This window comes from Bos grunniens, chromosome X (genome assembly GCF_055505025.1).
Source record: "Bos grunniens cultivar Pamir isolate PY7600 chromosome X, Bosgru_T2T1.0, whole genome shotgun sequence".
In the NCBI taxonomy this organism is placed as follows: Eukaryota; Metazoa; Chordata; class Mammalia; order Artiodactyla; family Bovidae; genus Bos; species Bos grunniens.
Genome location: NC_141194.1, coordinates 77383923 through 77407060, shown reverse-complemented (window position 1 = coordinate 77407060; position 23138 = coordinate 77383923). Strand labels below are relative to the sequence as shown.

At 36.1% G+C, this 23138-nt stretch overlaps 1 protein-coding gene across 1 annotated transcript in view; it reads right to left on the bottom strand.

The window, feature by feature from the left end:
- Positions 1 to 23138, bottom strand: part of DACH2 (dachshund family transcription factor 2) — an 864497-nt gene that overhangs the window by 638187 nt on the left and 203172 nt on the right. Inside the window, exon 2 of the mRNA XM_086387136.1 lies at positions 6375 to 6413. Coding sequence (XP_086243262.1) covers positions 6375 to 6413 — 39 coding nt within the window. The remainder of the gene's footprint in view (positions 1 to 6374; positions 6414 to 23138) is intronic.

Here is a 23138-nt window from a genome sequence, read left to right as displayed (position 1 = left end):
TTATAGTTTGTTTCTAAGAGATTGCTTAGTCAAACATCCTAATTTTACAGATGTAGCAATTGAGGTCCCAAGCCATAGAGTGATTTTCAGGGTTGTTAAGGCCATGAACTTCTGACCTGAGATTTTCCAGAGCTCTTCCTGGTACACCACACTATTTCATCAAATGAGGCTTTATGAGAAAGTGCTTTGTAACCTGGAAAATAGTTTACAAAATTTTACATACTATTTGTATGCTTATCACAACTTCATATATTTTAAATGAAAAATAGTGATGCAAATAGTGTCAGTAAACATTGCTATGTGCACTAAGTGATCAGAATCAATATTTCATCTGTAATGTATAATCATGGAAGAGAATCAATTAAAAAAAACAATCATTTTTTCTTCAAAGAAATATTTGTTTAAAAAATACCTACTACATTTGCAAGAATGTTAAGACATAGGAACTCTTATATAATGCTAGTGGGAGCGCAAACCAGATCAGATTTAAAGAGCAATTTGGCAGTAACTATTAAATTAAAGCCCACAATTCAAAAATCTCACTTATGGCGTATACACCAGAGAAATTCTCCCACATGGACAAAAGAAAATATGATGTTCATTACAGTACTGTATTTAAAGGGAAAAAAGCTAACCAAGGTTTATTTTGAAAATTCTGTCAATCTATTTGAATCTCCTTTTATAGGTGCTGTCTGATTTTATTTTTACAAACATTTATTTTAAGTTCAGCAAATATGTTTTTGGTCCCTCTAAAAGTAGTCATGTATGGATGTTAGAGTTGGACCATCAAGAAAGTGGACTGCCAAAGAATTGATGCTTTTGAACTGTGGTGTTGGAGAAGACTCTTCAGAGTCCCTTGGACTGCAAGGAGATCAAACCAATCAATCCTAAAGGAGATCAGTCCAGAATTTCCATTGGAAGGACTGATGCTGAAGCTGAAGCTCCAATACTTCAGCCACCTGATCCAAAGACCTGTCTCATTGGGAAAGACCCTGATGCTGGGAAAGATTGAAGGTAGGAGGAGAAGGGGACGACAGAGGATGAGATGATTGGATGGCATCACCGACTCAATGGACATGATTTTGAGCAAGCTCTGGGAGTTGGTGATGGACAGGGAAGCCTGGCGTGCTGCAGTCTGTGGGGTTGCAAAAAGCTGGACACAACGGAGCGACTCAACTAAACAGAAAACTAGATTGGCTATCCTGAGTCTGGTATGGTAAAACTGTAGTTCTTCATTTTAGGACAGTGGAATAAAACAATAATTTCAAGCATAATTATGATATTTTTTAATGTTATATACACAATATATTTCAGCTTCATGACCTCCTCTGAATGTACATTAAGTATGTAAGTGGGCGGCCCCATGGCAAATAGATGGGGAAACAATGGAAACAGTGAGAGACTTTATTTTCTTGGGCTGCAAAATCACTGCAAATGGTGACTGCAGCCAGGCAATTAAAACACACTCGCTCCTTGGAAGAAAAGCTATGACAAACCTAGACAGCGTATTAAAAAGCAGAGATATTACTTTGCCAACAAAGGTCCATAGAGTTTTTCCAGCAGTCATATATGGATGTGAGAGATGAACCATAAAGAAGGCTGAGCACCGAAGAATTGATGTTTTTTAACTGTAGTGCTGGAGAAGACTCCTGAATGTTCCTTGAACATCAAGAAGATCAAACTAGTCAATCCTAAAGGCAATCAATCCTGAATATACATTGGAAGGACTGATGCTGAAGCTAAAGCTCCAATACTTTGGCCATATGATGTGAAGAGCTGACTCATTAGAAAGGACCCTGATGCTAGGATAGATTGAGGGTAGGAGGAGAAGGGGATGAGAGAGGACAAGATGGTTGAATGGCATCACTGACTCAATGGACACATTTGAGCAAACTTCAGAAGATAGTGAAGTACAGGAAAGCCTGGAATACTGCAGTCTGTGGGGTCACAAAGAGTCAGACATGACTGAGCGAATGAACAAAATGTACATATATACACACATATAATGAAATTAGATGTTTTGGTAACTAGTCTGATTCTAGTTGTCAGGTTATAAAATATATTGATCCAACGTATATGAACTTTGAAATCAAACAGCCTTGATTCAAATGCTAGCTCAGTATTTGTAGGCTGTGTGGCCTTAGATAAATCACTAACCTTCATTGTACCTCAATGTCATCATCTGCAAAACAAGGATCACAATAATAGCCCTTGCTTTATGGGGCTGTCATGATGATTAAATGAACTAATACATGAAAAATCACCAGGTGTATCATATTTGAAAACTGTTAGATACTATAATGTTCTGGCAAAAAAAAAAAAAAAAAAGCTAGTTCATCAAAATATATCCTGAAAAACTTTATTTATATGTCTGCTGCTGCTAAGTTGCTTCAGTCGTGTCCGACTCTGTGCAACCCAATAGATGGCAGCCCTCCAGGCTCCCCCGTCCCTGGGATTCTCCAGGCAAGGACACTGGAGTGGGTTGCCATTTCCTTCTCCAATGCATGAAAGTGAAAAGTGAAAGTTAAGTCACTCAGTCATGTCCGACCCTCAGCGACCCCATGGACTGCAGCCTTCCAGGCTCCTCCGTCCATGGGATTTTCCAGGCAAGAGTTTTGGAGTGGGGTGCCATCACCTTCTCCAATTTATATGTCTACATTGGTCAAATGCATCAAAAAGTCACTTATTTCTTAGATTCTCTACCTTTGAGGATTAACCAATTAACTAAGAATCTCCATTTGTTAAATTTTTCAGGGAGCGGTTTTAATTAATTACTTCATTTAAACATAGTTCATCTGTATAACACAACAGATTACTTGTGATCAAAACTATCTGCTGATCTAGAAAGGGAAGCACTGTCCACCCAAATTTTATTTAAGTAAATAAACATCAGCTGTTTTACACGGTGTCATATGTATTGACCAGTTGTCCAACCATTTCTCATCTTTCATATGTGTCTGTATTAAATCTGCAAGTAGAATAATATGTGAAGAAGTGAAAGGTGGGGATTTTTTAGTTAAGATTTGACATTTGGCATTCTTTTATTTCTTTTTCACTTTTCTCCTTTTAAAAATTCCTCTAAGTTTCTCATCAAAAATGACAATATTAATTTACCATCCTAAGGATTTATGGTATATATCATAGGGGTTGTTAAAGCAAGTTTGCTGCTAAGTCACTTCAGTCGTGTCCGACTCTGTGTGACGCCATAGACGGCAGCCCACCAGGCTCCCCTATTCCTGGGATTCTCCAGGCAAGAACACTGGAGTGGGTTGCCATTTCCTTCTCCAATGCATGAAAGTGAAAAGTGAAAGTGAAGTCGCTCAGTCGTGTCTGACTCTTAGCGACCCCATGGACTGCAGCCTACCAGGCTCCTCCATCCATGGGATTTTCCAGGCAAGAGTACTGGAGTGGGGTGCCATTGCCTTCGTAAAGCAAGTTTAGCAGTGGGTAGTTTTCTTTTTTCTTGTTTTCCTTTTTTTCCTAGAGAGATTGGAATTTAATTGTTTCCTTTTTAGACAAATATTCTTTTGGATTGCCAGTGATGAAGGGGTATACAGATGTCAAAAGCAATGTAGCACAGTGGGATTATGTGCTAAAGTCCAGGGCAAGACAGAAAAACAAGCAAAGTCCAGATCAGTCCAAGCTACTTCTTAGTAAAATCTCAAATGACCAGCTTTTGTTTTATCTTTGCCAATGCCTATCAAAAGTTCAAATGAAGTTTTGTTGTGTTAACTACTTACATTTCTTTTATTTCTTATTTTAACCATTTGTAAAAACAAAGGAATTTCACTACATAAAATTCGGAATTTGTTTAAAGGCAAGCCAATTTAAAATAAAACAACACATGCTAATATACATGGCTTTCTTCCTATTAAAGCACCATAAATAGGGCTTTATATAGTAGCCTTAATTATATGACAGAACCTATACCTAAACATTGTCTTTTGGACATAGATGAAATGATCTTTCATACCACATTTCATTGATAAACATGAAAACAAAAAATTCATGATTTTATCTTAGTTTTCAAACCACATTGAGGTAAAACTATCTTGTCTATTTCTATATAGTAAGAAAAATATCACAAAGTGCATAACCACAATTTTTAATATCAGGAGAATTATTTACAAGCACTCCACTTATTATTTATTTACTTTATATGAATTTTCCATCATCAAGACCTTTGGGTGCATTTATAACATACTGTGATTTTTTTTTTACACAGAGGACTTACAATTTAAACTAAAGGTTGCAAACTAAGTCCATAGGCTAAATTCAGACCACAGTTGAGTTTTGCTTTGCCTGAATAGCGTTGCTTTTTTTCTTTTTTTTGGGGGGGTGGGGGGTGGGGAGGGCGGTTATTGACTTTGTTACCAACATTTAAGAATTGGGGAATTTAATATAAAATTCTGGATTCCCAGCTTCTCTTAAACAGTCAGATATTAACAACACTGAGCCTGAATTCCCATTCTGGTAGCAATCAGCTGAGTTGAGTAATAGCTGCCACCTTTGGAGAAGGAAATGGCAACCCACTCCAGTATTCTTGTCTGGAGAATCCCATGGACAGAGGAGCCTAGTGGGCTACAGTCCATGGGGTTACAAGAATCAGACACAACTAAGCAACTAAACCTACCTTGGAAAGAATATATGTTCTCCTGGTCACCATAGTCCCCACCACTCCCTACTGTTTATGGCCTTTCGTTTATGCTACTATTCTTGCTTCAGTAGGTATTAGAATTTGCGAGTCTCCTGTTTCTCTGTAGTTTGTGTGTCAGTACATATACTTTCAAAAACATTTCACAGTTTTTCTCTGATTACAGCAAATGTAAAAACTGCATATATAATGTGTGTTCAGATTAATATATCTGCATATATAATGTGTGTTCTGATTAATCTAGAAGTAAATCTATACAGCTATTAACTATTTTGTTTAATTTAGAGAAAAAAGTTGACATTAATTTGCATGTTATTATACTTTTAAAAAGTCCATTTCAATGCCTGAATTCAATTGCATTTATATAAAATCAAGAACACTTATTTTCAATATCCCAAACCTAACCTCAAGGCTTAATCCATTTAAACTTTTTCAGTTAAAATCATTCATTAATTAAATCTAGTGAGTTCTAGTCTCCCTAACATTGAAGTTACAGTTTAAAAATAAGTTTAGCACTTAAGGAGGCACATCCACTGCTTCAGGTCACTTGGATATTCTTTAGTGTGCATGATATTTAAGAGTAACATTCAGTACAGAAAATACCCCAGATATTTGAAACACCACCCTGATGATTTTCATTTTCCATGTTGAAAACCCAGGAAAATCACATGGTATGGCCCCCATCTTTCCAACAACCCTATGACATTGTCCTTGTAAAAAAAAATACAGATAAAACATGCATCATGAGCAGCCCTGAAGGAAGGGGGCAAAAGTCAACAAAGGGTGACTTAACCTGAAGAGGAGGTGCTACTGGCAGGCAATATCAAAATGTACTTTAGAATCATGGGTTCCCTTCCTTGTCCCTTAAATCTCTGTTAACTGCCCATTCGTTGTTCCCATTACAACCTAAAAGGTATGAAGCCTTGAGCAATATGGCATCTCTGGTTGCAATTTAGCTGAAATTGCATATATAAAGTATAAATATATATAAATATATATAAACATATATAAAGTATAAATCTTAAGAGTTTCAAATACTTTAAAAAGGTATTTTTAGAGTAAAAATAATTTCAAATATTTTAGAACTAGTATCATGCTTACAGCATATATATCTGTGCCTAATGCTTAGAAAGATCCAGGAGATTAGAACGCCTGTTTGTTTGTTTTTGCATTATTGCTATAGCACACTTAATAGCCTGTGCTGCCCTGCAAAAGTGAATGTACCTTCCTAAGCATTTCAGAGCCACAGGGCAGGTGAATCACTTTCCCATGATTTTACATAGGTGACATTATTTTTATGTCAGTGACCTTACTCAACCCCCATCAACTTTGTAGCCTTTCTCTAGCTTCTGCTTTAGTTCCCAGGAAAGGAGATGCTTTCTATGGTGGAAGTCATCTCCCACCTGTATGATCCCGGGATCCACTCTCAGTTAATACAGTATATATGAATGATCATTAACTGGCAATAGTGAAACTGTGAAGACCCCAATTAACTAAAACCCTCAAATAGATAGATAGGTTCTAATCAGGTATTTGGATTTTATTATTAATTAAGGATTAAGCAAGATTCAATATTTGCTGCTGAAAATTTTAAACAGTTCTACTTTCCTACCTTAGTAAATATAACACAGGGAACAAAATTATCGAAGTTGGGCTGAATCTGTACAGGCTCCAGGACATTCCCAGTAAGTTGATTTTTAAAAAATAAATACATAAATACCTGTTAACAGCTTGTTTTCTTGTCATTTGCCTCTTCCTTCTAAAAGGAGAGTGTAGCAAAAAATAAATAAATAAAACTGGTTAATTGAGAGCTCTGGTTAGTTAGTTTCCAATTAATCAAGGCTTTATTATATTTTACAAAAAATCTTCTTAAATTCTGCAGAAATTTTAGACAGGTTACACACAATGAAACACCAGCAGGGAAAACACAAAGAAAGTTGGAAAGCCTGAATTGCTATCAGATAGTGTTTTAAATATATGAATAATGTTATTACATTTCTGGTCTAATCCCCACTGAGTAAAGAATAATGTGAAATGTCATGTGGTTTAGGGCTTTTCTATGTATGAAGGCAAGGAAATATCATTATAGATTTATGTTGAAGAAAGTGGCCTAGGGTCATAACAATTTCAAAAAAGGATTCAGGAATATTGTGTCTTTTCCCTTTCTCTCAAGAGCCTTCCTTCCCATCCCATTGGGTATGCCAATACTTTTTAGGGAAAATAATCCTTTCTAATTTTCTTCTCATTTTTATCAGGCCAACAGGATGATAAAAGTAAGCCAGTATCAACACTATGCCTTAATTTCCTAAACATGGAGCCATTAATCACACAGCTCACTATACACTTTTTCTGAAGCAATACTGAACTATCTTACATCTTCCCCAAAAGAGTTATGTGCACATGTGCGCGTGCACACACACACACTCAGACACATACACATACACAGTCATACACACATCCACACAAAATAAGTTAAATATATAAAAGAGATTGATAAAAACCCATATAATCATCTTAGTTAACAAAACAACCATTATTTCTAACAGTATAATAGTTCCCAGTGCTCCTATACCCTTTAAGAACAATGAAATTTAAAATGATAAGCTGAAAAACAAAACCTGTAAGTAATGTAATTTGGCTATTTTGAGCCTTATTCCATTTCTTAGTAGTACAGAAACAGGAATCTCCCTCTAATACCCACTACAAATATATATGGTCAGTTCATCACCTCTTCAAAATCTATCCTTCTAATAGCTTTTTTTTTGAAAGGCAACTGCTTTCCTGCTTAAAGGTCTATAGAAAGATTTTTTAAATAAACCACAGTTGCAAACATATATCTGAGGTTGCTGGGGAAAGGAAGTGACAATGAAGGAAAGAGAGCATTTTTCACCTACTCTTGTGTCTGTCACTTAATTGTCAGAACTATTTGTTTTTGTTTTATAGTTCACTTACCCAACTTGTTTTGAAATTACATTTTCTTAAAGTAGAAAATACTCATACATACCAAGTCAATGATTATGCATACTTCCTTAATCTAGTGGGCTTTATGTTGGAGGACTTATTTCCCTTTCACCAGAGATCCTCCTTCTTTAACTATAAAACTTTCTAAACTCAACAGAACTTTTTTTGACTGTCACCATATGTACATAATTATACTAAGTTAAGAAAAAATAATTTAAATCTTCTATAGCTTAAGTTTAATAGATTATTTAAAATAGATTTTGAAATTACCAAATTCTGAAACATTCTTGTTAGAATTATCCAATAAATATATAAATATCCATGAGCTAACTGTCCTTTTATTAAGGATTTTTAAATTTATTAGAAAATTAGGAGTTTACCTTGACTTTTGAAAATTTCTCATTTGTCTTGTCAATTGTTTAAGAATGTATTTTACAATACTGCCTAACACTAGTTATAACTCCAGGACCTTAGGGACCACAAGATAAATACACATACTTTATTTTTGACATTCAAAATAAAACATTATTTCTACATTTCTGAATTTGTTCAGAAGCAGTATCATTCAATCAAAGTAGTTGCCATATATTCAAATTTCCAAAAGATCAATAAAACATTTCTATGTTTTAATATATGTAAAATGATTGTACACCTTAAAAACATACAAATTGGACTTCCATGGTGGCTCAGTAGTGAAGAATCCACAGGAGACATGAGTTTGATCCCTGGTTTAGGAAGATTCTACATGCCAAAGAGCAACTAAGCCTGTGTGCCACAAATATTGAGCCTGTGGTCTAGAGAATGGGAACTGTAACTACAGAGCCCACATGCAGCAACTACTGAAGCTCCTGTGCCCTACAGCCCAGCTCTGCAACAAGAGAAGCCACTGCAATGATAAGCCAGCACACTGCAACTAGTGAGTAGCCCCCACTCATCATCACAAGTAGAGAAAGCCCATGCACAGCAACAAAGACCAGCCAAATAAATAGATAAATAAAATGATTATTTAAAAAACATACAAATTTTGTCAACTACCTCAATAATACTAGAAAAAAATGTTTCCTATGCTTTTAAATGAGTCAGTGATTAACTTGCACATATTGCCATACTTTAGAGACTACTAAATTCGGCTTTAGCTGTTTGCAGACAAGATGATTTAGTCATTTAATGTGTTTTCCTGGCCCAATGCAATAAACAAAATGCTGATTTGGGCAACAAATGTAATAAATATGTCCTACCCTGCCTCTACTTCTAACTTTATCTGTAGGGGATAAATGACAAGTAAATCTGTGTTGGTAATTTTTTTTTAGTTTCTCATTGGAGATGTGATTACATCATGATAATGGGTAGCTGTTACATTTCCACTGTTGGAGCCTTTAGGAAACTTTCTTCACTCTAATAACTTTCTTCATTTTATATGCCAACTCTTACTCCACAGCAGCTTTTATAAACCTGTTTAATCTCTTTAGGGATCCCGGAAATTCTTTGACAAGAATGTATGTCAAAAGAAAAAGGAGCTGAATGTATCTTTCATTTTAAAAATATAAAAATAGAGGCCTGGATATTTTAGGCCTACTTAAGTTTCCAGAGGGCATCCAAACAGCCTCTTGATCACTTAAGTCTCCAAAGGCATGATTTTCTCATTCAAGAACCCAAACAATAAAACAACTTCCTCTTTTCCTCCATAAAATTCAGAAATTTATTTTTCCTAGAACTGGGGAACACATGTATACCTGTGGCGGATTCATTTTGATATTTGGCAAAACTAATACAATTATGTAAAGTTTAAAAATAAAATAAAATTAAAAAAAAAACTTTGGTCATATTAAATATGTTTCTTCTGAAATACTTTGGTGCATGAGCTTGACTCTTTAAAACCTCAGTCAGATTTAAAGTCAGTCTAAAGGGAAGAAAAGGAAAATTAAATATGGGATGGATTGGTAGTTAATAAATGAGCTTACAACATTTTAAATTTTTGTAAGAAGGGGGCATCGATACATATATATTGTAAATAGTAACATAAATGAATTCTAATTATTAGATAATGTATCTGAAAGTATTCTTATTTTATCAAGCTTAAACATCAAAATTTCTCAAAACCTTCATAAATTTTAAACCACTTATTGTTGTGGCATATTTGTCCACAATATTTCTGTTGGAAAATTTTTTCCTTATAATCTTGCTATCCATGACTGTAGGTCTGGCTAGAGAAAACATGAGTGACCCTTTGAATCCTGTTCTTGGTCCATTTGGGAATTTTAGCCAGCCTTTCATAAGAGACTTTTTAAACCTTGTTTACACTAGTTATATTTCAGGTCTGCTGGTTGATGATTATGTCTTTCTATAGTATGTTTAGAATGACTCACAGAAAACACTAAGGAAATGCTCTAGAAGCCAAAGCAAACATTTATGGTAGATGTACATTAAAGCCCAGAGACACTGGGTGCAATCACAGCTTTATCAGATTTTAGTTAACTTGTTTTTGATGATTTGATAACACACTGAGGCAATAGTAAATTGACTTACATCTAAATAGTATGTCAATGTATGGCAAAACCAAAACAATATTGTAAAGTAATTAGCCTCCAAAATAAATTAATTAATAAATAAATAAATAGTATGCTGCCTACATAAAGAAGTTAGTGGCAGTCTCCAATTCTAAATTACTGAATTAAATGGTGTTTCCTTCATAGCATTTATAGTAATGTGTAAATATTTTATTTATTTATGCATTTTAGATCTATTTTTCTTTTGAAATAGAATTTCCATTGAAGAATGAGTTTAGGTTTCTTGTTCACAAAGTAAGCATTCAGTAAAAAGTTGTCAAATGAATAGGAAATTAGTTATGTAATGGGACAATTTACTCATTTAAATCCATCATTGTACAGTCTTCAAGCTTATTTTAATAAAATATATCTTAAGAACATATTTCTTCTATGCTACACTGATTTACATCATTCACGATAGGGCTTAAATTTCTACAAGGACAGCCAGGGTGTTTTAGAATTAGTAAACTTTCACTGAGTAGCTAAAGTTGATTAGAAATATCATGAGCTCAAATTTAATTGATGGCATCAAATAGTCTAAACTTTTGATAGGTAAAAATATAGAATCATTATGAAGTTACTCAGGAGAGAAAGAATAGTTTAAATTTTATTTTAATTATACCTTTACTTTTTTTAACATTTGGCTTATTTGTTTAGTGAAGCTTAAATTAAATGTGAAACACTGACAGTTCTATAGGCAGAACTCAGCTAAGCTGTTTCTAACAAAATGAGTTCATTTGCCAGTTGATCATTCTGGTAATCCTATCTGGTTTAGTCTTGCTGCAGATGAAGACAAGCACTGTCAGAGCAAAGGAATCTTGATCTGGATATGCTCTCAATGTAATGGTAAGGGGCAGGAGTGGGAATGAAGAAAAGTATGTATCTGAAAGTCTATTAAGTCCCTTACATTCCTCCCTTGATTTAATCTCTGACAAGGATCACTCTACCATCATAAAATAAAATAAGATTAAATTAAAAGCATATTATCACCAATTAAGATATGAGAGGCAAGTACTTAACATTACAAATTACTACATTTTAATATAGCCCCTTTTTGAATTCAGAATTCCATTAAATAATAATACCTTATAGTTACATAGATTTACAGTAACAAAACACCTTACTGTTACACAGTTTTACAGTTCTCATCATTAACTAATGCAGTACAACTACTCTATATGCAAAAGTGGGTTTGAAACACTGTCCCATTTGTATATATGTAGAAACTGAGATTGAAGTGTTTTTAATCCGATTCAGTGTTCTTCCACTTCCTATTGTTGACAATATTTATCTGAGTATGAATGAAATACCCCCTTTTCCTTGATACTTCTTCCTTGATCATTTTATCACTTTCATGATATGTAAAGAATCAACTTCTTTAAGAGTTAAGGGAAGCTCTTCAAATAGTTATAATTGATATCTAACAGTTTGTGTACTGATCCTACAGAGGCCACTTTCATCTCCCTGATAGCACCTTCTTAGCTCAAAATATATCTACAAATATTTACAGATCATCAACTATGTACAAAAGGCTCTTTGCTATGGGGCTATGGAGAATACAAAAATCTTCAAGCATGGTCCCTGTTATCAAGTATATTATAATCTGAAAAAAGAAATATAGTCACAAATTATTGCACTTAAAGTCTGTAAGTAGTAAACTCCACATGATTTCCTAGCATAGAATAGGAACTCAAAAGTATCTGATGAATTAAAGTTGAATGCTAATAGCTTAAGAATTTAATAGCTATAACAAACTAATAGCTATATGAATTTAGATGAAGGCATCACTTATATCTAGAGTAATAGCTATCAGAATTTAACAGCTATAACAAACTAATAGCTATATGAATTTAGATGAAGGCATCACTTATATCTAGAGTGATAGCTATCAGAATTTAATAGCTATAACAAACTAAGAGCTATACAAATTTAGATGAAGGCATCACTTATACCTAGAGTGGTAAGTAAAGTCATGATGAAAGAGACGATCTTTGATTTCGGCCTTGAAGAATACATAGATTTTGGAAAACAAAGAAAGAGGATAACATGCTTTAAGAAGTTGAAACTGACAAGATGGGCAGAATGAACTGCTACAAGTGTTTGTAGGTGAGATCATGTAGGAGGTAACTGCAATGTCCTCTGCATGAGATGACCAGATAGAGATGAGAATTAAAAGGAATGGACACGTGCAATAGAAAGTCTAAGGCTAGCATTAATATGACTTAAAGCTTAAATTAGCATAGAAACAAAGTATAGAATGGAGCAAAGGAGAATTCTTAGCTTATGACTTTGTTTCCATGAAATCATGAAACTTAGCTATAAATGAATTTTTAAACAACAACCTATTCTGTAAGCAACAGTATTAACAGAAAGAACACTGAACAAGACATAAGGAGACTTGGGTACTAGTATCAACTATGCAATTGTATGATGCTGTATGTATGAACTGATGATGCTGTTAAAGCACTCCACTCAATATGCCAGCAAATTTGGAAAATTCAGCAGTGGCCACAGGACTGGAAAAGGTCAGTTTTCATTCCAATTCCAAAGAAGGGGAATGCCAAAGAATGTTCAAACTACTGCACAATTGTACTCATGTCACATGCTAGCAAAATAATGCTCAAAATTATCCAAGCCAGGCTTCAATAGTACATGAACTGAGAATTTCCAGATGTTCAAGCTGAATTTAGAAAAGGAAGAGGAACCAGAGATCAGATTGTCAAATTCGTTGGATCATAGAAAAAGCAACAGAGTTCCAGAAAAAAAAAAAATCTACTTCTGCTTTATTGACTATGCCAAAGCCTTTGACTGTGTGGATCACAATAAACTGTGGAAAATTCTGAAAGAGATGGGAATATCAGACCACCTTACCTGCCTCCTGAGAAACCTATTTGCAGGTCAAGAAGCAACACTTAGAACTGAATATGGAACAATAGACTGGTTCCAAACTGGGAAAGGAGTATGTCAAGGCTGTATATTGTCACCCTGCTTATTTAACTTACATGCAAAGTACATCAAGTGAAATTCCGGTCTGGATGAAGCACAAGCTGGAATCAAGATTGCCAAAGAAGTATCAGTAACCTCAGATATACAGGTGACACCACCCTTATGGCAGAAATTGAAGAAGAACTAAACAGCCTCTTGATGAAAGTGAAAGAGGAGAGTAAAAAAGTTGGCTTAAAACTCAACGTTCAAAAAATGAAGATCATGGCATCTGGTCCCATTACTTTAAGGCAAATGGGGAAACAACAGAAACTGTGAAAGTCTTTATTTTCTTGGCTCCAAAATCACTGCAGATGGTGACTGCAGCCAGGAAATCAAAAGACACTGGCTCTTTTGTAGAAAAGCTATGACAAACCTATGACAAACCAATGTATTAAAAAGCAGAGACACTACCTTGCCAACAAAGTCCATCTAGTCAAAGCTAGGTTTTTCCAGTAATCATGTATGGATGTGAGAGTTGGACCATAAAGAAAGCTGAGCACTGAAGAATTGATGCTTTTGAACTGTTGTGTTGGAGAAGACTCTTGAGAGTGCCTTAGACTGCAAGGAGATCAAACCAGTCCATCCTGAAGGAAATCTATCCTGAATATTCATTGGAAGGACTGATGCCAAGTCTGAAATTCCAATACTTTGGCCACGTGATGCAAAGAACTGACTCATTGGAAAAGAGCCTGATGCTAGGAAAGATTGAAGGCAGGATAAAGAGATGACAGAGGATGAGATGGCTGGATGGCATCACCAAGTCAATGGACATGAGTTTGAGCAAGCTCCAGGAGTTGGTGATGGACAGGGAAATCTGGGATGCTGCAGCATATGGTGTCGTGAAGAGTTGGACACAACTGAGCAACTGAACTGACTGATACAATTGTATGTGTGACCATGAGCAAATGACTTGCCCTTTCTAGATCCCAGTATCCTTATTTGTAAAACTGGGGTTGGATAAATTGACATCTCTGGCCAATCAAGCTCAAATAACTTTGTGGTCCTCTGATCTTTGAGTTGCCAACTACCTGCCTAAAATACAAATAGATTAAATTAAAATTTATCTGAGAAATTAGTAGCTATTGCAACATAGTTGCCACTCCAGAGACATCTTTCTTAATTCATAAAAAGTTATTGGATGCTTGTCAGTGGTATTCAGCTAAGGGACATATCTTTTCTATGTTCCATAAAAGTACTGAAGGAAAATTCTTCAGACATTTTACCTCACAAAGTAAATCATGAAAGCGTTGTTCTATTTGATGCTACAGAAAAATTGACTTGAAATCCTGAGGAGTACAGATAGTTTGTTTCAGCAAATTTCATTTCCACTGAATTTATGCATCTCTTTACAATTATCTGTACTATAATAAAAACAGAATTGGGACTCTATTGTTGGTCCAGTGGCTAAAATTCTATGCTCCCAATGCAGGGGGCCCAGGTTCTATCCCCGGTCAGGAAACTAGATTCCACATGCTACAACTAAGACCCAGTGGAGCCAAAAAAAAAAAAAAAAAAAACAGAGCTAACATTATATGTATGTTGAAGTGAGTTTATTTTCAATTAAATCTTCTTCAACTGTTCTCTTTAAAGATTATAGAAATTCATAATTCTATTCTGTTCTGGGTTCTATTCTGTCTTCACAGCTAATATCAGGTAGCCCTAAAGTCAATCTAATTCCATTTTTTCAATGCTATATCTTTTTTTAAAATATGGTAACTAGAACTAAGCATAACACTCTAAGTGAGGTTATACGAATGTTGTAATCTCATCATCTATCCCACAGAATTTTAGATCTTTCTTTTAACCCTGAAAAAGTGAAAGTGAAAAGGGAAAGTGTTAGTTGCTCAGTTGTATCCAACTTTTTGCGTCCCGATGGACTGTAGCCTGTCAGGATCCTCTGTCCATGGAATTTGCCAGGCAAGAATACTGGAAAGGGTAGCCATTCCTTTCTTCAAGGGGTCTTCCTGACCCACAGACTGAACCTGGGTCTCCTGTATTGTAGGCAGATTTTTTACAGCCTGAGTGACCAGGGATAACCCTGAATGTAGGTAAAAATAAGCCGTCATTCATCTAGAACATCATAGGTTTTTTTTTTTTAATTTCTTCTTTAGAAAATTAGTTTTATTTGGAACCTCTTGATTGGAAAATTTCCAGAAATAAAGAAAATGAATGACATAGTTTTCCTAACAGTTACACAGAGAAAAACACACCACTCCCACTGACTACTGTCTACCAGCTCACTTCATCCCCCTCAGATAAAAGTGAAATCACCTAACAATATGTACATTTTCATCAATTTATTGATATGTTCAACACTATCTAACCCCATGTGTATCTGCTGACTTTATTATATAAAATGCAAACAACTAAAAGCAAGCACCATAACTAATGTATATTTCCTTAACAGATCAGATCAGTCACTCAGTCGTGTCCAACTCTGCGACCCTATGAATCGCAGCACGCCAGGCCTTCCTGTCCATCCCCAACACCTGGAGTTCACTCAGACTCACGTCCATCGAGTCAGTGATGCCATCCAGCCATCTCATCCTCTGTCGTCCCCTTCTCCTCCTGTCCCCAATCCCTCCCAGCATCAGAGTCTTTTCCAATGAGTCAACTCTTCACATGAGGTGGCCAAAGTACTGGAGTTTCAGCTTTAGCATCATTCCTTCCAAAGAAATCCCAGGGCTGATCTCCTTCAGAATGGACTGGTTGGATCTCCTTGCAGTCCAAGGGACTCTCAAGAGTCTTCTCCAACACCACAATTCAAAAGCATCAATTCTTCGGCGCTCAGCCTTCTTCACAGTCCAACTCTCACATCCATACATGACCACAAGAAAAACCATAGCCTTGACTAGACGGACCTTTGTTGCCAAAGTAATGTCTCTGCTTTTGAATATGCTATCTAGGTTGGTCATAGTTTTCCTTCCAAGGAGTAAGCGTCTTTTAATTTCATGGCTGCAGTCACCATCTGCAGTGATTTTGGAGCCCAGAAAAATGAAGTCTGACACTGTTTCTACTATTTCCCCATCTATTTGCCATGAAGTGATGGGACTGGATGCCATGATCTTAGTTTTTTGAATGTTGAGCTTTAAGCCAACTTTTTCACTCTCCTCTTTCACCTTCATCACAGGGCTTTTTAGTTCCTCTTCACTTTCTGCCCTGGTGGTGTCATCTGCATATCTGAGGTTATTGAAACTTCTCCCGGCAATCTTGATTTCAGCTTGTGTTTCTTCCAGTCTGGCGTTTCTCATGATGTACTCTGCATAGGAAGTTAAATAAACAGGGTGACAATATACAGCCTTGACGAACTCCTTTTCCTATTTGGAACCAGTCTGTTGTTCCATGTCCATTTCTAACTGTTGCTTCCTGACCTGCATACAAATTTCTCAAGAGGCAGATCAGGTGGTCTGGTATTCCAATCTCTTTCAGAATTTTCCACAGTTTATTGTGATCCACACAGTCAAAGGCTTTGGCATAGTCAATAAAGCAGAAATAGATGTTTTTCTGGAACTCTCTTGCTTTTTCCATGATCCAGCGGATGTTGTCAATTTGATCTCTGGTTCCTCTGCCTTTTCTAAAACCAGCTTGAACATCAGGAAGTTCACAGTTCACATATTGCTGAAGCCTGGCTTGGAAAATTTTGAGCAGTACTTTACTAGCATGTGAGATGAGTGCAATTGTGTGGTAGTTTGAGCATTCTTTGGAATTGCCTTTCTTTGGGATTGGAATGAAAACTGACCTTTTCCAGTCCTGTGACCACTGCTGAGTTTTCCAAATTTGCTGGCATATTGAGTGCAGCACTTTCACAGCATCATCTTTCAGGATTTGGAATAGCTCAACTGGAATTCCATCACCTCCACTAGCTTTGTTCATAGTGAGGCTTTCTAAGGCCCACTTGACTTCACATTCCAGGATATCTGGCTCTAGATGAGTGATCACACCATCATGATTATCTGGGTCATGAAGATCTTTTTTGTACAGTTCTTCTGTGTATTCTTGCCATCTCTTCTTAATATCTTCAGCTTCTGTTAGGTCCATACCATTTCTGTCCTTTATCGAGCCCATCTTTGCATGAAATGTTCCTTTGGTATCTCTGATTTTCTTGAAGAGATCCCTAGTCTTTCCCATTCTGTTGTTTTCCTCTATTTCTTTGCATTGATCGCTGAGGAATGCTTTCTTATTTCTTCTTGCTATTCTTTGGAACTCTGCATTCAGATGTTTATATCTTTCCTTTTCTCCTTTGCTTTTCACTTCTCTTCTTTTCACAGCTATTTGTAAGGCCTCCCCAGACAGCCATTTTGCTTTTTTGCATTTCTTTTTCATGGGGATGGTCTTGATCCCTGTCTCCTGTACAATGTCAGAATGTGGTCCAGTGGAGAAGGGGATGGCAAACCACTTCAGTATTCTTGCCTTGAGAACCCCATGAACAGTATGAAAAGGCAAAATGATAGGTTACTGAAAGAGGAACTCCCCAGGTCAGTAGGTGCCCAATATGCTACTGGAGATCAGTGGAGAAATAACTCCAGAAAGAATGAAGGGATGAAGCCAAAGCAAAAAGAATACCCAGCTGTGGATTTGACTGGTGATAGAAGCAAGGTCCGATGTTGTAAAGAGCAATATTGCATAGGAACCTGTAATGTCAGGACCATGAATCAAGGCAAATTGGAAGTGATCAAACAAGAGATGGCAAGAGAGTTTTGCCAAGAAAATGCACTGGTCATAACAAACACCCTCTTCCAACAACACAGGAGAAGACTCTATACATGGACATCACCAGATGGTCAACACCGAAATCAGATTGATTATATTCTTTGCAGCCAAAGATGGAGAAGCTCTATACAGTCAGCAAAAACAAGACCAGGAGCTGACTGTGTCTCAGACCATGAACTCCTTATTACCAAATTCAGACTTAAATTGAAGAAAGTAGGGAAAATCACTAGACCATTCAGGTATGACCTTAATCAAATATTTCCTTATAGTGTCTAACAAAAGACCATGTAAACAAAGCCTCTAAAACAAAGTGGTGAAAATGAACACTTAAAAGGGCTGTGAAACTTTCTGGTCCTTATCTCTGCTGTGAGTAAGTTCCTCTATTCCTTTCTAACAGCAAAATGGAGTCAAACAATATGCTGGTCTTAACATTAACCTTCGTTGCTTCATTTTTTTTTTTTTTTTGCATTTTTTAAACACATAAACTAACAATGGCTCCTTCATTTCTGCTCACATAGCACTTTGTGATTGCCTTTGCTATAACATTCAGTCATATGTTCATCTCTATCACTAGACTCTGATTCTTTGAAAGCAACAAAACCTAGCTACTTAACATCACTTTGATAACAAAAACAGCTGTAACATTATAAAATATGATTAAAGTCTTTAGTACTGTCAAGATCAAGTTCATTTTTCCAGGTCTTATATAAAATCTTTAACGCAATTTTTATTTTTAATGTAAACTTAAAACTATTCTTTGTTTTGTATTATACTCATTATTCCCCAGATTTTAATTTATACTACTAAAATCTTTATGAACACAGTTCAAAAATTTTTACATTATCTGATTTTATTACTTTTTGTCTTGTTGGAATGCCATGAATTATGAATTATAGAAAGTTTCCTCCAACTGACATTTTCTTCCCTAAGTATTATTGTTGTGGACTTTCCATACTTTCCAAAGTTAGTTTTCTGTTGCCTCAAAAGTGTTCCATATCATCTCACTCAGGTTTCTTTAATACAAGTTTTTGTCTTTATCATTTGATCCCAATAAAATAATTATTTCTCCTTGGTGAAAAATCAATATTCTGACACTGTCATATTTCAGACGTAATTTTTCATGTTTTAGCAAAATCAAACAGACCCACCAATAAGTCTTCAAACAAAATTTCCAATATATGAATACCTAGGCAGCTTATTAGGGTTATGATTATCACTAATTGAATACAAATGAAGGCTGTTAGCTATTTCACTACCTAATATTTTCTTTTGGCTATTCTCTGTTAGGTGATTAAGTGGCATTTTTCTCTCCTTTTCAGAAGTTTCTGTATTATTCCTTTTGTATATTTACCCTCTTCACTTTATAAATTTACTAGAAGTTACTTCCATAACCGTCTTCTCAAATAATGCATAAGCATCTCCCTTATTCATTCATAGCTATGTACATATTCCATCTGTTAGAAGGTATGCCCCCTTAAGTGTAAAACTTCACCAGGCATCATTTTTTTTCCTAAATATTTATCAGCAATACTGTCACAGGGTTTTGGAAAAAAACTCTTCCTGTCAATTTGTCTCTCTCTCAATTCAAACAAAATTTTAAAAAAATGAAAAAAAAAAAAAAAAAAACAATGAAAGAATAAATGAAAAAAAAAGAACTTCACTCTTCTCTTATTTATACAAATATGAATCATGGCTAATAGTAATGATTCAGTACATATGTTGTGGATCCTTTCCACCCATCACATCATACTTCTCCTAGTGTCTCTGTGCTGCTGCTGCTGCTAAGTCGCTTCAGTTGTGTCTGATTCTATGCGACCCCATAGACAGCAGCCCACCAGGCTCCCCCGTCCCTGGGATTCTCCAGGCAAGAACACTGGAGTGGGTTGCCATTTCCTTCTCCAATGCATCAAAGTGAAAAGTGAAAATGAAGTGGCTCAGTTGTGTCCAACTTTTAGTCGACCCCATGGACTGCAGCGCATCAGGCTCCTCCATCCATGGGATTTTCCAGGCAAGGGTACTGGAGTGGGGTGCCATTGCCTTCCCCGAGTGTCTCTATAGTCACCCCTTATTTAGGACCCCTTAGTATTGCATTCTTTCTCTTCCACACTGTAGAACATGTAGCTGTCTTCACACTGAAAATCAAGAGATTTCTGACTGCCTCCTCATCTCCCCAGTGCAGGTAGACCTTCCCTTTTTTTCCTTCTACCCAATGTAGCAATCCTACATGAGATCTTCAGTCTTTTACTCTGTTTACTTGTAAAGGCTCTTGGCCTTACCACGCTCACATCTTAAAGAATGTTTTTGTATCTGTGAATGCTTCCTCCTAAAACTCACATCAAGTGGCAATGAAAGACCACCCAGTTATTTCTTTTTTTTCACCGTTATTTCTGAAGGTTTATTCCTAGTAGGAAACAATATATTTTTTGCCTTGTTCACAAATAGCATGCCCTTTCCACCTCACATTCACTATTTACCCATTACAACCTACAGCAAAGCAAAATTTTAAAAATCAATAACAATGTCACAATACAAGCAGACAGGTCTTAAATTCTTCTTCTTCTTCTTTTTTTTTTTTTTTTTTTTTTTTTGCATGTGAACCTTCAAGTGGCAAACTTTTATTTTTTTTCCTTTTTTATTTTTTTTTATTTTTTAACTTTACAATATTGTATCAGTTTTGCCATATATCAACATGAATCTGCCACAGAGCATTTATAAATGGAGAAAATTCAAAGACATTCAAAGCTTTGACTTTCTTTTAAAAGCATCAATTAGCAACTGGCAAATATACACTATTTTATCTACACCATTTTAGAGTCATGTTCTTTTCAAAGTTAAGTAAATATGTAACACATTGTAGTTATAAGCAGTTCTGTTTGCAAAGGCTCTATAAAAAGGAAAGATTAAGTGAATTAGAAAACATAAAAGTGTGTTTTTCTTTCACCTAAAACAATTATTAGAATGAAGTAGGGGAATGTCAAGAAATTAAGACCATTCTTTCCCCAAATTATACGTTTTAATGGTATATTGCTTAAGAATATTTGTTTTCAAAACAAACCTCCTTTTTAAACTTCATTTTATTTAGTATACCATCTCAAATTTGTTTTAATTTATTTAAAATATGTTGGCGAAAATTCATCACCTTAATAGACTTTACCCAATTTCTTTTTAAAGTTTATTTTTTAGCCATCTGCATTTTCTGTCAATTCTGCATATCAGTTCAGTTCAGTGGCTCAGTCGAGTTCGACTCTTAGCAACCCCATGAATTGCAGCACGCCAGGCCTCCCTGTCCATCATCAACTCCCGGAGTTCACGCAGACTCACATCCATTGAGTCAGTGATGCCATTCACCCATCTCATCCTCTCCTCCTCTTCCCTTCTCCTCCTGCCCCCAATCCCTCCAGCATCAGAGTCTTTTCCAATGAGTTAACTCTTCGCGTGAGGTAGCCAAAGTACTGGAGTTTCAGCTTTAGCATCATTCCTTCCAAAGAAATCCCAGGGCTGATCTCCTTCAGAATGGACTGGTTGGATCTCCTTGCAGTCCGAGGAACTCTCAAGAGTCTTCTCCAACACCACAATTCAAAAGCATCAATTCTGCAGTGCTCAGCTTTCTTCACAGTCCAACTCTCACATCCATACATGACCACTGTAAAAAACATAGCCTTGACTAGACAGACCTTTGTTGGCAAAGTAATGTCTCTGCTTTTGAATATGCTATCTAGGTTGGTCATAGTTTTCCTTCCAAGGAGTAAGCATCTTTTAATTTCATGGCTTCAGTCACCATCTGCAGTGATTTTGGAGCCCCAAAAAATGAAGTCTGACACTGTTTCCACTGTTTCCCCATTTATTTCCCATGAAGTGATGGGACTGGATGCCATGATCTTTGTTTTCTGAATGTTGAGCTTTAAGCCAACTTTTTCACTCTCCTCTTTCACTTTCATCAAGAGGCTTTTTAGTTCCTCTTCACTTTCTGCCATAAGGGTGGTGACATCTGCATATCTGAGGTTATTGATATTTCTCCCGGCAAACTTGATTCTAGCTTGTGTTTCTTCCAGTCCAGCATTTCTCATGATGTATTCTGCATATAAGTTAAATAAGCAGGGTGACAATATACAGTCTGGACATACTCCTTTTCCTATTTGTAAAATGTCTGTTGTTCCATGTCCATTTCTAACTGTTGCTTCCTGACCTGCATCCAGATTTCTCAAGAGGCAGGTCAGGTGGTCTGGTATTCCCATCACTTGAAGAATTTTCCACAGTTTATTGTGATCCACACAGTCAAAGGCTTTGGCATAGTCAATAAAGCAGAAATAGATGTTTTCCTGGAACTCTCTTGCTTTTTCCATGATCCAGTGGATGTTGGCAGTTTGATCTCTGGTTCCTCTGCCACTTCTAAAACCAGCTTGAACACCTGGAAGTTCACGGTTCACGTATTACTGAAGCCTGTCTTGGAGAATTTTGAGCATTACTTTACTAGCGTGTGAGATGAGTGCAATTGTGTGGTAGTTTGAGCATTCTTTGGAATTGCCTTTCTTTGGGATTGGAATGAAAACTGACCTTTTCCAGTCCTGTGACCACTGCTGAGTTTTCTAAATTTGCTGGCATATTGAGTGCAGTGCTTTCATAGCATCATCTTTCAGGATTTGAAATAGCTCAACTGGAATTCCATCACCTCCACTAGCTTTGTTCATAGTGATGCTTTCTAAGGCCCACATGATTTCACATTCCAGGATGTCTGGCTCTAGATGAGTGATCACACCATCATGATTATGTGGGTCATGAAGATCTTCTTGGTACAGTTCTTCTGTGTATTCTTGCCATCTCTTCTTAATATCTTCTGCTTCTTTTAGGTCCATACCATTTGTGTCCTTTATTGAGCCCATCTTTGCATGAAATGTTCCCTTGGTATCTCTAATTTTCTTCAAGAGATCTCTAGTCTTTCCCATTCTGTTGTTTTCCTCTATTTCTTTGCATTGATCGCTGAGGAATGCTTTCTTATTTCTTCTTGCTATTCTTTGGAACTCTGCATTCAGATGCTAATATTTTACCTTTTCTCCTTTGCTTTTCACTTCTCTTCTTTTCACAGCTATTTGTAAGCCTCTCCAGACAGCCATTTTGCTTTTTTACATTTCTTTTCCATGGGGATGGTCTTGATCCCTGTCTCCTGTACAATGTCACGAACCTCAGTCCATAGTTCATCAGGCACTCTATCTATCAGATCTAGGCCCCTAAATCTATTCTCACTTCCACTATATAATCATAAGGGATTTTATTTAGGTCATACC